Raw genomic sequence first — 15,214 nt, forward strand, 5'->3', positions numbered from 1 at the left:
GCATAACAGCTTCATCTGGGAAAGATGAGGAGACAGTTTGAAGGGTACCCTCCTTGTCTGCTTTGGCCTATTGCTCCTCAAAGGTTTCCTTCTGCAGTTGAAGCAGTAGATGAGGAACAAATGAAAGATGGGCCTGCCTACCCCAGTGGTTCCCAACAAGAAAGGTTAGGAGCTAGTAGGAATTCCTGTTGATAGGCAGACCAAGAGTCCCAATATGGCCACTGAGGGGAACCATAATTAATATACACCCTAATTTTAGATAAATAATATACTTAAATCTTATTCCTTCCCTTTTTCTCCTCAGTGAATGAAAAGAATCTATGACCACAACCCCACCCTCCTGCTGAAGTGTGACACACACATGTACTTTGCTACCTTAAAGATGAAAGGCATGTGGACTAGGAAAGTTTGTGAGGTTAGTTTGCAGGATTACTAAAGCCAGCTGACTTTCTTTCCCTTGTAGGTGTTTGCCATTCCCCAGACATCCACTCCAAGGCAACAACAGTGTCAGACTTACTCCAGCCAATGCAGTGATTCATCGTCATGCAGCCCCAGCAAGGCAGGTATTGTCCCACACTTCCCAAATGGAGACACTGACCTAGGGAATTTAAGTGACCTGGCCAAGTGAGTCAGTGACAGGCAGAGCCAGGCTTAAAATTCAGGAGCATCTGGCTCCTAAACCTGTACGTTTTTCACGAAACTGAAATGCTGCAGGAAAAACAAACACTCGGCTTCTCCATTACAAACAGGATATTACTTAGAAAGAAGAGCATGCAGAGTGATTACAAAGAAATTCTATTGGGTAGAAGCACACAGCCAGTCTCTTCCTCACTTAGCTAACACAACTAGAAATTAACAGCTATGTCGTTCCATGTGGCAAGTGGCTCACTTGAAAATTTAGGTTGATCTTTGCTAGTCACCTTCAGAATCTTGTGATTGCAGTTTCGAGTCCCAGACTCAACAGATACACAAAGCAGCTGGTCTTTAGTGAAAGAGCTCTTTGGGATTAAAAAAAAGCTGATTTTTACTGAAATCTCAGAGTGCGTGTGGCTCTATAAATCAAGTCTTAAGAATATGATTCAGTTTCAGCAACTTTTGGTGGCTGGAATTGCTACAAAATAGTTTCCAAAAAACATGTGCTGATTCCCTTTCCCCTCCCCTTCACTCCTCCACAGTAACTGAAGAGTTAGAGTTTACTGCCCGGCACTTACCAAGCACAGTCATAGTGGTATAAATTTCCTGTGGGGGATCGGTGTAGAGCTGGCAGAAATATCTTCCTTCATCAGAAATGGAGACATTTGTCAACGACACTCTGAGTTCACTGTTCGAGAAATTCACTAACTGAAACCTGCTGTCCTTCAAAGCTGTGGAACAAACAGATCATGAGTGATTGTGATGAACAAGAGAGATAGTACGTTTCCTCCCACAAAAACATGGCAAAGCCAGAAGCCTGAAAGAGTTGTAATGGTGCCTAAACAAAACTCCTACGTGTTCCACATTATTCCAGCTCCTTGCATTTCAATCTGGGTTTAAACAATACTCATGTGCTCAGATCAATATAACTAATCAATACAAATTCTCCATACAAACTACTGATGTGTCTAGCTTTTATTTTCAGAAAATGCAGCAATGTTTTTGGTAAGAAGGCTGCCATAAAAACAATTCAGGGGGTTATTTTGTGGCTTAAAGCAGAGTGCAGGATTGATACCATGAGTAGATTAGAACCAGCAAGAAGCTAAGATAAGAATCAGGGCAAAGAATTTAAGATTTAGATTTCCTTCCACAAGTAATTACTGCTGAAATCCCTTTGGGAATTTTGACAGTACTGACAAATATTTCAACTAAGACTTACTGATGGTCTTTCTCGAGTGCCAATTTTGGGGCAGGGTCTGTGAAATACCTAGCAAAATGGGAACCCTGATCTGGGTCCTTAGATGCTATTGCAATACCAGTAAATCACAATCTCTGAGTTCATCCCACCCAATTAGTTACTTAGATTGTAAGCAATTTTGGAGCAGAGACCCACTGTGTTGCGTGTACACAACCAGCACAAGTAGTCCTGGTCCATCCTGTCCAATTCCAAGAGCAGCCATTAGACTGAATAATTTAAATAGTCTCATTTCAACTGTTATCCTCACAGTATTGTCTGAACAGGAAATAAAGCCATCCTCCTGCACTGGGCACCATAGTGACAGATTTTGTTTTGGCTTTAAAGGGGACAGATTATCCTGAACATGTCAATCTTCAGACCAAACATATTACTTCTCAGAACACTGTATTCTCCTGCATTACTCCATTCAATTTGTTTGGGTCAGCTGAATATTTGGCGCTCAGTTGCAATTCACCCTGAATTACTACAATCAATTCCTACTGCAAAGTAAAACAGTCTGACTTTTAAAAGGGACCAGCAAGGTGTCCATTAAGGAGAAAGATTATGATTGTCTGTCATCTGTGCTCTGAAGAAACAACTCAACTTTAAGTGCCTAACACTAAATTAAAAAAAGAGGCATTTGCAATCTCTTTATCCAGACTGCCAGGAGGGTGGGGGTCAGTTGCTACCAAATAACACAGGGACGGAAACTTACGCCTGAAGTCTTTGAAATAAATTGTCTGTCTATTGGGATTCAGTAGCTGAATCACTGAGTCATCACTGTTTTTGACTCGACAACTGATGGTGGCAACTTCTCCCTCCACTACCGTCACATCTTCAGTAACCAAGTTCTGTCCACCACCTTAAAAAGAAAGGAAAGAAAGAGATTAAATACTGTACTGCCAAGTTTTTAAATTATGTCAGCAGGATTCATGTAGAATAGATCAAGTACAAGCTGTGGTGCACCTGCGTGCTGAAGCAAACTATTCCCTCTTGAGTATGAAGAGGGTATTATTGCATGGGATTGGCTTAGTTTCTGTGGCATTAGACAATTCATAACTATAGTTACCTGGGCAATAATTTTATTGCTGTACACGTATACAGTTGTCCACTGGACAACATTTGAAAGGGGGATCCTGGGGAAGAAAAATAATGACATGTCATTCAACTCTAATGAACACCACTAAATTAGACTAGAATAACTGGGAGAGCTCTGTGGGTGGTTAGAGTGGAGAAGGGGCAGCTGCTTTTCTAAAAATCAAGGCTGCCCCTTCTGCTGTATGCATTGGCAAGGCTGCTCTATAAGCAGCCGGTGGATAATTTCATCTACATGTAAAAATGTGACTCCAAGGAAAGAGCTGGGCAAGGAAGGAGAAGGCAAATTCTCTTGCTCCTAGACGCTAAACATCTGCTAAATTATCCCACTCGCACAGAATGAAATATTTTTAAATGAACCCCTGGTTGGCAGAGATGCAAGGAACACATGCCAAAGTGGGGGAAAGAGGGAAGGGAGCAAAAGGAGATTGACTCTAGGGGACCAAGTCTTTATCTCAGCCCTACATCACAGTAAGAAGCCAAGCACCGTGGCACAGATTGGCTCCTAAAAAACAAGTAGTGGAAGCATCGTGAGACACGCAGTTGATGGCACGCGGTCTACCTCTTAATTCCCTGGAAATCAAAAGAGTATCAGAGCTACACAAGAGAGTGAAATGGAGAAATGAACTGACAGCACAGACGATAAAACAAAGCTGTGAGGAGTAAAATATCAGGACCTATTAACGCATGCAAGACATTTCCCGGGGCCACATGTGCAGATCTTGGTGCTAAGGAGGCAAACCACATCACCGAAAATGGCAAAGTGCTTCCAAGAATACAGCAACCCTGGGATTTCCTCTTCAAGTGGTGTGAAAACCTGGTGCCCAATTTTTAGTTCATTCAAATTTGATTCTGTTTGCTTTTCAGCTGCTTTCTAGTACTGTTATTTTAAAATACACTAAAGGGGGAGGAACAAGAAAGGAAATGGAAGAGCTTAAATATATTATAATTATATTAGAAAGATTCTGGAAACACTTAGTTAAAAAGTCTCCCCCCACCCTCCAACCAAAAGTAGAAAGAGGAAAGCTGATGGGAATTCTTGCTCATCAAAAAAGCTACCTGCAGCTCTAACAGCCCTAAAGATTCAAATGTATCCAGCAAAATTTTGAGTAACCCATGACAATCACTTTCTGTTGTTGTTGGGATGGAGGCGAGGGAACCAAGCCCACTGAATGATTTAAGAAAACGTGACTGGACTACTTGGATACTGCAACTGCAAAAGTGCTGGAATTATTGTTAGGAGAATTGCAACACAAAATACTGCCTGTTCTCGTTAATGTTGCTGAAAGGAAATCACTTGTGGTATGAAGTGCCCATGTTCACAGCAGCCATACATGAGAAAGCCCTACAGTATCAGGCATTCCCACCTCTTCACCTACAGCTTTCACTTCAGTCTTGGGGATTTGGGGAAGCTTTATACAATCAGCGATACTTCCGTTGGCCATTTCTCCTCCCCCCCACCCTTTTTTTTTAAATATTTGAGAATCGCAGCAACTTACATATTTCTGAGGAAAATACAGCAATAATTGTACTGTTTTATGATAAAGCAACAGTTTTTAAGAATCGCTTGAAAGGCAATTAAAGAACCTATAGATTGCATAGTCGGTTACATTACTGATCTTTTTAAATTTAATCTCAAACTACACAACTAAGTTATACTAAACCCCTGCCTTCAAGGATGGGAGCCTTTAGCAGGTCCAAGCTGAAGTGGTAAGGAGATCATGGTAAGTCTTCATTAACATACACTTCATTACATCAACGTGCATGAAAGTAAGGGTGGCCAACTCCTACAGCACTGACATTGGCTGTGATAACAAGGATGGTTTCAGAAAAAAGTCAAGGGTGGTTGACTGAGATGCATAAAGAAGGGAACAGAAAAGTATTTCTTTAAAAGTCTGAAAACTAAATTTACCTTTCTCAATCTTAAATTGTCTATAGATTTTATGTATTAAGAGTGCAACATATTTTTCCCTCCAGCAGGCCAAATATTCTTTCCAATTGAACGATACGTAGCAACATTAAACTGTAATAACGGGTACACGGGAGAAAATTGGATAACTCTTAAATGTAATGAAATAAACTGGACTGGAGATTCCAGGGGTGTAGAATGGAAAAGTGAGGGCTATCACAAGCCATTTAGTGACTGCCCCACTCACACAGGACAGTTCACATGCACAACAGAGTCTTGATCATTTCCAATCAGGAAAACCTGCACAGGCAATTAGGCAGCCACTAAACATAATAACACAATCAGATGTGCAGCAGAAGTGTAATAGAAATTGCTCAACATAAATAATATTACCAAAGCCTTTTGTATTTTATCCTTTGCAGGACTAAAAGGAAGTCAATAAATAAAATATGATGGATATATCATGTCAGTCAGAATGTTCTGTACCAACAAGCAAACCCGATAAAAACATTCGGTAAACATCAAGTAACTATGAACTGTTAACAAGTTAATTTTAATGCCTGGACACACCACCTGAAACACAATCTCTATTGTTCTAATCTGCATGTTGTTCTACAAATATTTTCAATTGTAATCTAATTGATCTGAAATTAACCCCACTGGGCAACTCCATTTATGCCAAAATTATACTTATTCCATCATTCATGAGCCTTGCAAAGTACCACTGTATCCATACATGATACACATGTGCTTATGACTGGTAAGCAAGAGACCAAGTAGTGAAATCACAGAAGCTGCAGATTTCTTCTTTATAGAACTGGAACAGATAGCCAGCTAAAAAATTACATAACTTTACTCCTTGTTTTGAAGACTATCAACACATTTTTTCTTGGTGAGAAACAATGATTTCCTTTAGCTGGGTTATGTAAGAAAAAGAGCTGGGGTTCAAATTCCAGCAACGATAGATTCCTTCCAATGATGCCAAAGCTATGGGTTGAAGCCCCTTTCACCACATATGCTCCCAAGGTGGGAACACCCTCTGAGGACCTGTAGCTATGGTCACAACTTTATTCTTCAGGTAACAAATGACAATTATTACCTTTGTGCTGTTGTAGGTGCTCAACTCCATAAAGGTCCTGAACCCCTAGGAGCTACAATGTTCAAAATGGGCCACAGATGATAATAGCTTTATTTGCCATGGAAATATTGGAACTATAAAGCTCTACTATAAAAAATAGAAATAAAGCACAAAATACTTTAACAATTAACTCTTTCATCCACATTCAGCATGGCTATTTTAGATAAAGTGTGTACACTTCTCAAAGACGCAGGGTGGCTTAATTATAATGCTAACCTTGTATTGCATGAGGAATTGGCTGTACTGCATGTAGACCTTCTGGATGTACTTTTGCATTTTTGAAGACAAGCATTCTTCCAGTAAATTTTATTAAAAACTCCACAAGCCAAAGTGATTAGCTACTCCGGATCAGGACATTTATTTCAAACTCCAACCTTTTTTGTTGAAGTTTATTTAGCAGGTGGACAAGAACTCTCTGCTTGTGCATTGTTTACTTTGCTATGGAGAATATACTTGTATGTAAATGAGCTCTTTTACACTGGATACTTTTTTTTTTATCCCTGTAATTTATCCAGGACCCAATTATGCACATCAAGACTAGGGAGAAACTGTACCGAATATTAAATACCCTTGTTTACTACTACCTTCATTCTTTAATACTCAGCATGCTTAGCCTCAGGAGATCAGCTTTATTTCCACGGTGGACATTTACCAAGTCTGTGAACTCACACCCCCAGTTAGCCTGCTACTGAACAATGCTCTCCATATGCTTTGGAGAAGCCCCTCCTTTTGAATCTGCAATAAAAGAGAGCTACCACAGTAAACCAGAATCCAGATTACAATGTGGCAACAGATTGATACCAGAACTCTTCAATGAAATTTAGACAGAAAGAGTATTTTGCAGATAACAAAAGAACAGGCCATTGTATTAAAACACACAGCCAAGTACTCTGATCAGAGAAAATGAAATTAGCACTTAACTTCTTGGCCTTGGGATGACTACATAAAATGTTACAAGATTGACTCCCACTCTCTCAAAGCATGAATATTGAAAGACTGTTCTCACAAAGCAATTCTCTTTAAAACATTTTTAAAAATATAGATACTAAGAGAACAAATTGCTGCTAATCAGTGACACACTTATTTTCGTAAGCTGCAGTAGGTGATGCTGTGAAAGTCCAGAGACTGAAGAAAAATCCTTCATGCAATCCCCTCTCTCTGAGTCTGGTAATTTTTTACAAGTCAGCTGCACAAAAACCCCTCTCTCTTTAATTGACAGGAGCCAACATATCATATACATGCAGCGATATTTGATTTGAGTTTTAGAGAATCCTGGGGAACACAGTTGAAATAAAACTGCTGCGTTCTAAATTTCTAATTTTCCTCATAAATGATGCAAGTTCTGTCAGATCACAAAATAAGCAGAAGGAATCCTAAGGAAAATTAGAGCAGAAGCTAAGCAGTAAAAAGTACGTAAAACAGAACTTGAGAGGATATCTGCCGAAAAGAAAAATTCCAATTGAAGTCCCTCCTGATCTCTCATCTGCTTTCAAAACTGTACAAACATATCGGACAAAAGGACCAATAATAAGTGGTTTCACTTGTTGATGACATAAAAGCAAGCACAGACTGGAAAAAACTTTCAACTTTTTGATTGGCAAGATGTGCTGAATTAAACTTAATGGGAAAATGTAAGATGTAAATATATAGTTAATGACTACAAAGAATGCTATTGAACTAGAGGTGAGAAAGGGAGGTATCAACCAATGTCTAGAAAATATAGCAGAAAGACATCAAAGAAGCTAATGACAGCATATGCATAAAGGTTAGCACTAAGGCTAGAGAGTCCAAATATAACTTGGAAACGATGGGACTATACATGCTTCTGATGAAACCTCAGAATAAAGTTTATTTCTGTGCACTACAATTTAACAAAAGGTTGACAAGCAGCAACACAAGGACACAATTTACTCTTTACATTTCATATTTTTCTCTTTATTTAACTTGTAAGAGAAAGGTAAATTTTAATAGATTGAAAAATTGCCTCATGCCTTCTGCATGTAGTTTCACAGTGCTCAGTGAGGGAGTGGCGAGGGCTTTCAGGAGAGCCATGTTCAAATCCTGCCACCATTTTGAAGAGGTATTTGGAGTAATTTCTCTGACCCTAGGTGTTGTCAGTGTCTCCGTGCCAATGCTAAATCATCTCAGATTTGTAAAGCAATTAAAAAAATATCAATACAAGTAATCAAATCCCCACAAGAGAGGATGTCCCCCGCAGGATTCATTAAAAATACTCATGATGAATATGTGACAGGCATTTATTTTTTTTCACCACGTGCTGGGTGCCTGTACAAGACAATCAATGCTCACTCCTTATCTCCAATCACAAACTAAACACCATTTGATACTAATATACACTCAGTATAGTTTTCTGGAACATTGCCAAACAAACAATTATTATCTAGTTTGCCAAAGTGACGGTGTCTACTTAAGCCATTACGTTGGAGGATCGGGGTGTCTCCTATTCATGCGTGAAAACAAGTGAATGTATTGCACGCTATTGACCTCACTATCCTCTTTGAAGCACAAGGAACCCTGAAAGGTGGCTTATAATGGCTAAGGGTTATTGGAATCTTAGTGGGAGGCCATGTTAAAATACTTGCAAAAAGAAAAGGAGGACTTGTGGCACCTTAGAGACTAACCAATTTATTAGAGCATAAGCATAAGCTTATGCTCTAATAAATTGGTTAGTCTCTAAGGTGCCACAAGTCCTCCTTTTCTTTTTGCGAATACAGACTAACACGGCTGCTACTCTGAAACCTGTCATTAAAATACTTGGCAACACACTATTGTGTGGCCTTGTTTTGTAACTTAATCTACAGTGAACCACAGGTGATTTTTCAAGATCTCACATCATGCAAATGTTTTCCCCTCTCTTCTCCTACTGCAGAAAGTGACCAAATTGTATTAACTCAGCACATTGGCCATTGGCTTTTCTCATAATGATAGAAATGACTACTGCATTTAAAAATGGAACAAGTCACTGCTCCTGAACACACTATTTCTGGATTCACACGACTCAGACCACTGGAAGGCTACAGGTGTCTTAGTGATCAATTTCAATTTGGCATAACATCTGTTTTCCTGCAGTATTTTTTTTAGGGGCAAAGAGCAGGATGGTTTTTGGATGCATTCAACTTGCTAAGCCATTAAACAATGAAGAATTTAACAGTAGGGTTAGCTCCCCAGCTGAAAATTGTCACCAGTACAGAAGCAGAAGCTTCTGTTGTGGATAAATAGCAGCAAAAAGTTAATCACCACCAAAAAACCCTAGGGAAGAATTTTATCAATCCAACTGAGAAAAAGAGTTCTGGAGAAGGTTAAGCTGGATACATTCTCCATACTTCTTTGTAAACACAATATTCACTACAAAGGATTAACAAAGCTATTAAGATTTGATTTCCATCTAAGCAATTAACATCTTTTTTTTACATTTATTTAAAAGATTCAATCCTATCTTTCAATTCATTAAACCGTTCCTTATATTTGTTGAGTTTTATATCAAGTCAAAACCCTATCTGAATTAATAAGAGTTACAGTAAAAGTAATTTAGAAATAAATTACTTGAAATTCAAGTCACTGAAGCTTCTGATGATGGAATGTCGCTCCACTGAAACAGATGACTGATTTCTTTAGAAATCCAGTGCCTATGTCGGCCCAAGCTGGAATGACAATATGTCTCATGGCGGTGTGTTTTCTCCTCTAGGTTTGGGGTTCATGATGGGATCCAGGAAGCATAAGCACAGTTCTGCATTTTGGAAACAGCTAGTGACTCAACTTTCATGAATATTTGAATAGTTATTTTGAATCAAAGGCCTCTCAATCTAAACATTGTTTGAAAAGATTCTCTCTGACCACACACCCCTTTGACCTCTATCATAAGAGCATCACAACTACCAATACTAGGTCAGAACAATGGTCCCCATGTAGCGCAATATCCTGTCTCTGGAAGTGGCCCATACCAGAAACTCCAAGATCTTTCTTGGGTGGTAACAATTATATATGTATAGTTGGGATTACGTTTTCCAATGTGTATTACTTTGCACTCATCAACACTAAATTTCATCTGCCAATTTGCTGTTCAGTTATCCAGTTCCGTGACCTCCCTCTTCAATCCTCGCAATCTGCTTTGGACTTAACTATCTTGAATAGTTTTATATCATCTGCAAACTTTGCTACTTCACTGCTCACCCCTTTTTCCAGACCATTAATGAAAATGTTCAACAGCGCAGGTCCCAGTACAGAACCTTGGGGGATGCCGTTGTCCACCTCTCTCCATTGAGAAAACTGAATTTATTCCTACCAATTGTTTCCTATCTTTTAAACAATTATTGATCCATGAGAGGACCTTCCCTCTTATCCAATGCAACCTAATTCGCTTAAGAGCCTTTAGTGGGGGACTTTGCCTAAGGCTTGCTGAAAATCCAAGTATACTGTATCAACTGGATCAATCTTATCCCATGCTTGCTGAAATCCTCAAAGAATTCTAGTAGATTGGTGAGGCATGATTTCTGTTTAGAAAAGCTGTGTTTACTCTTCCCCAACAAATCAGAGATATCTGTGTCTGAAAATTCTGTTCTTTACTATGGTTTCTGCCACTCTCCCCAGTAATGAACTTAGGCTCACTGGCCTGTAATTGCCAAGGTCTCCTCTGGAGCTCATTTTAAAAAAAAAAAGTGTTACATTAGGTATCTTGCAGTCATCTGGTACAGATGCTGATTCAAGTGACAAGTTACATACCACAGTTAGTAGTTCTGCAATTTCATACTTGAGTTCCTTCAGAACTCTTGGGTGAATACCATCAGGTCCTGGTGACTTAGTGTGTAATTTATCAATTTGTATTAAAACCTCTTCCATTGGCACATCTATTTGGCACAGTTCCTCATATTTGTTGCTCAAAAACAATAGCTCTGATGCAGGTATCGCTCACATCCTCTGCAGTGAAAACCAATGCAAAGAATTTATTAGGTTTTCTGCAATGGTACTGTCTTCCTTTGGTGCTCCTTTAACACCTTGGTTATCTAGTGGCCCCAGCACCTATTTGGTAGGCTTCCTGCTTCAAATGTACTTTAAAGAATCAGTACTGTTAAGGTTTTGTGTCTTTAGCAAATTCTTCTCAAATTCTTTCTTGATCTGTATTATACTTTTTATAATTAACCTGACAGTTTGTGCTCCTTATTTTCCTCATGAGGTTTTGACTTCCAAATTTTAAACGATGCCTCTTCACCTCCAACAGCCTCCATTACTTTGCTGTTCAGTGGAATTCTTTTGGTCTTCTTACGATTTTTTATGATTTGGGGTATACATTTAGTCTAAGCCTCTGTTACGGTGTTCTTAAGTAGTCCCCATGCTGCTCACAGGCATTTTACCCTTGTGACTGCTTTTAATTGCTCACTAGCGTTGTCATTTTTTTTACCCCCCCTTTTTCAAGGTAAATGTTACTGTAATGCCTTTTTTTGGTATATTTCCCAGTTATAGTTACCAAGATCTTGGACCAGATCCTATGCTCCACTTAGGACTAAATCAATAATTCCTTCTCCCCATTTGGGTTCCAGGATTACCTGCTCCAAGAAGCATCACTCTAGAAATTCTCTCTCTGAATCATGATCAGAGGTGACATTTACCCAGTCAAAATGAGGACAGTCCACATCACCCATTATCCTTGTTTGTTATAACTAAAACACCAGATAGTATAAGCTAGTGTTTTCAGTCATCTGTATACATATTCGCAAAAAGAAAAGGAGTACTTGTGGCACCTTAGAGACTAACCAATTTATTTGAGCATAAGCTTTCGTGAGCTACAGCTCACTTCATCGGATGCATACTGCGGAAAGTACAGAAGATCTTTTTATACACACAAACCATGAAAAAATGGGTGTTTACCACTACAAAAGGTTTTCTCTCCCCCCACCCCACTCTCCTGCTGGTAATAGCTTATCTAAAGTGATCACTCTCCTTACAATGTGTATGATAATCAAGTTGGGCCATTTCCAGCACAAATCCAGGTTTTCTCCCCCCCCCACAAACCCACTCTCCTGTTGGTAATACCTTATCTAAAGTGATCACTCTCCTTACAATGTATATGATAATCAAGGTGGGCCATTCTTTTTGCGAATACAGACTAACACGGCTGTTACTCTGAAATCTGTATACATATTCAGTTTCATGGAAAAGGGAAAAAATATGAATGTGAATCATGCAGATTACAAGCGTAAAGATATATTATGTCAAACAACAGTCTCATTTCAGTTTCCCTTCAAACATTTCAGGAAATATTCAGCAAAATATTTACTGGTGGTAGATAAACATTTTAAAGTGTGTTTAATTTCATTAGATTGCATTTATATTCTAACAAAGAAAAATGATGGAGGGGGAAAAAAATCAATTTTATGTTCCCACCGCAGAATCACAGGGGGTGCTGAGAGTGAGGGAAGCTGTGCTAAAGGATGAAAAATCCTTATTTGAATAAATATCCTTTAATCATCACAAAACTTTGAAACAAGTTTTGAAAAACAAGTGGAAAAAAATCAACTGATTTATATTCATGTTGGATAGGTTTTCCTCAATTAAAGTTAACTGTGCACAAATTGAATATAAAAAACCTGTGTGCTTTGTATCTGTATTATATATAATTAATTTCCTGTAGAGATGTCTAACACTAAGTTAAAATTCTCTCTTCCAGCTTAGATATGCATTATTATGTGGGTATGTTTGATTAGCTTTAAACTCCAAAAGCTTATTACTATGCACTTTAAATATGTAAATCACATAATATAGTGTAATGGCTCCTTTGGAGTCATTAGGGTCTATATAGTATATGATATAATTTCACAATAATTTAAATACATGTTAAGTTGATAGAATGTAGAGTAACCAGTTGTAGACTATCGCCTTGGATATTTGCATATAGATCACAGTTGTATCTCCTTGACAACAATTAAGGTGCATTGTCTCAAATTCTCTTGGCAGCTTTGGTAATAGAAACAAAGGAAATAAAATATTTCTAAGACCCACATTCAAATAAAGTTAATGACTTGGCAAATCCAGGAAATTCAGTTTGAAAGTTGAAATCCCATCTTTAACTCACCCCTTTAAATCCCAGTGTTTAATTAAATACTGTAAAGTTTATTAAGTTAACCATTACTCAGGGGCACATGGAATTTGTTAAGAACCACACTAAACTCCAAATTTTCTTGCTTTTTGGTCACATGAACCTTATTTAATGTTTATTCTTGTCCACGATGCATTGTTTTGCTTCTAAATACATTTCCACCACAGATCTACACTAACTGAAGCACAATCAATACAGAAGAGTCAGTGAAGGATCTCATTTTTAAAGGAGCACTGTGCCTCCAGGTTTCAGAGTAGCAGCCGTGTTAGTCTGTATTCGCAAAAAGAAAAGGAGGACTTGTGGCACCTTAGAGACTAACCAATTTATTAGAGCATAAGCTTTCGTGAGCTACAGCTCACTTCCTCAGATGCATATCATGGAAACTGCAGCAGGCTTTATATATACACAGAGAATATGAAACAATACCTATTCCCACCCCACTGTCCTGCTGGTAATAGCTTATCTAAAGTGATTTCCAGCACAAATCCAGGTTTTCTCACCCTCCACCCCCCCACACAAATTCACTCTCCTGCTGGTGATAGCCCATCCAAAGTGACAACTCTTTACACAATGTGCATGACAATCAAGCTGGGCTATTTGCCTCCAGGGTTTCAGTTACCTCCATTTTCTCCAGAATGTTCTTGATACAAATGGTTTTGAGTTTTTCACTCTGTCACATTACACTGGTTTGAGACTTTCCTGTCAATACAATGACAACAGGATTATTGGCTGGAAAAATATAGATAGGAAAAGCTGATTTGAACGTGGGACAATTCAGTTGGTCTGTCCTACCTCTACACCTGCCATCACACACAGCAAGCTCAATTTATTTGGTGGATGCCTGAAATATTTTAATGCATTGTGTGGAGTTTTACAGGGAGACATTTCAATGTCAACATAAAAGGTATTTCTGAGCCAAGAAAAATTGTTAAGACACACTTAGTCACTTAATGACTACATCCAATGTTGAATTCTGCAGTGCTGAGTACTTTCATAGGGACATGACTACGTCCTTCGAGCCGCACTCGCTAATCCCATTAGCTTCTGAAGGCAGCCTACATACTCCGAGGCCATATGTGGCAAAACTACACAAATTCATTTCCAAGTATTCTCATCTGTGAATGAAATAAATGAAGTTGTATCATCATCTTTGGTCCATTCTTTAAAAGCACTGATTTCTTTCATGGCATGTTATGGCTCTGCTACGGGGCTTAGCTGGTGCTATATAGCTTCCTAGAAACTGAACATTTTGTTTACATAAAGTAAGTGAAATGGAGTCTTAAGTGATGCACCATGCACTCCTGTGCTCCACCCCTTCCTACCTAGATGTCAGGACAAGAGACACGTCTAAGGGAAATATCTTATTCTAATCTGCTTCATCTTTGATCTTACCCACTCCTGTTTTATCCATTTTCCTCCCATCACTACAACAGCTGAATGCCTTTATCGCCAAAGTTCTGTGAACCAGCCAAGACTGCAAGTCCCATAAAAGATCTTAGCAAGAAGAAGGATAGTCTGGGGTTAAAGCACGGTACAGGGACTCAGGAGACCTGGATTCAATTTCCAGGTCCTGGGTGACCGTGAGGAAGTCAGTTAGACCTCAGTCCTAGTAAAGGATCCCCCACTTGGGATCAGGATCTGTAAAACAAACAGTCACAATACAGCTGTTCCTCACCTCAGTATTGGGAGGATACATTCACTGCTGTTTGTGAGTGGCTCAAATGCTACAGAGATGGGGAACCTACAGGAACACACAGACAGCCACTTGGCTTTTTTTGCTGAATCTAATAGGGAAGGAACATAAAAAAGCAAAATTCAAGCCAGATTCCAACAATGACAAATGCTCTGGGTTAAAAAATAAAAAAAAAATCAGAGCCCTGGAAAAAGGCGAAAAAAACCCTTCAAATAAAAGTTTGTTTGCTAACTAAATCCTAGCTTACGCTGCAGTGGAGAACCCATTTTATTGGTGTGAATGTGTCAGTTGCACTTGTCAGCATGCAGATTTTCAAAATATTTTCCTCAATTAAACTTTCCATCTCTGTGAAAAATTGGATGACCTACAGTTTACGCAACAGGCAAGAAGCCTTTTGA

General features: G+C 38.8%; 1 protein-coding gene across 8 annotated transcripts in view; it reads right to left on the reverse strand.

The window, feature by feature from the left end:
- CADM1 (cell adhesion molecule 1) overlaps positions 1 to 15,214 on the reverse strand; it is a 291,533-nt gene that overhangs the window by 76,573 nt on the left and 199,746 nt on the right. For all 8 annotated transcript variants that reach the window (XM_084611907.1, XM_084611906.1, XM_084611903.1 and 5 more), the window contains exons 2-3: positions 2,586 to 2,732; positions 1,212 to 1,364 (exon numbers count right to left, since the gene is read on the reverse strand). In XM_084611907.1, coding sequence (XP_084468033.1) covers positions 1,212 to 1,364; positions 2,586 to 2,732 — 300 coding nt within the window. The remainder of the gene's footprint in view (positions 1 to 1,211; positions 1,365 to 2,585; positions 2,733 to 15,214) is intronic.

Source organism: Lepidochelys olivacea, assembly GCF_965140295.1.
Source record: "Lepidochelys olivacea isolate rLepOli2 genome assembly, chromosome: 22".
NCBI classification, from domain to species: domain Eukaryota; kingdom Metazoa; phylum Chordata; order Testudines; family Cheloniidae; genus Lepidochelys; species Lepidochelys olivacea.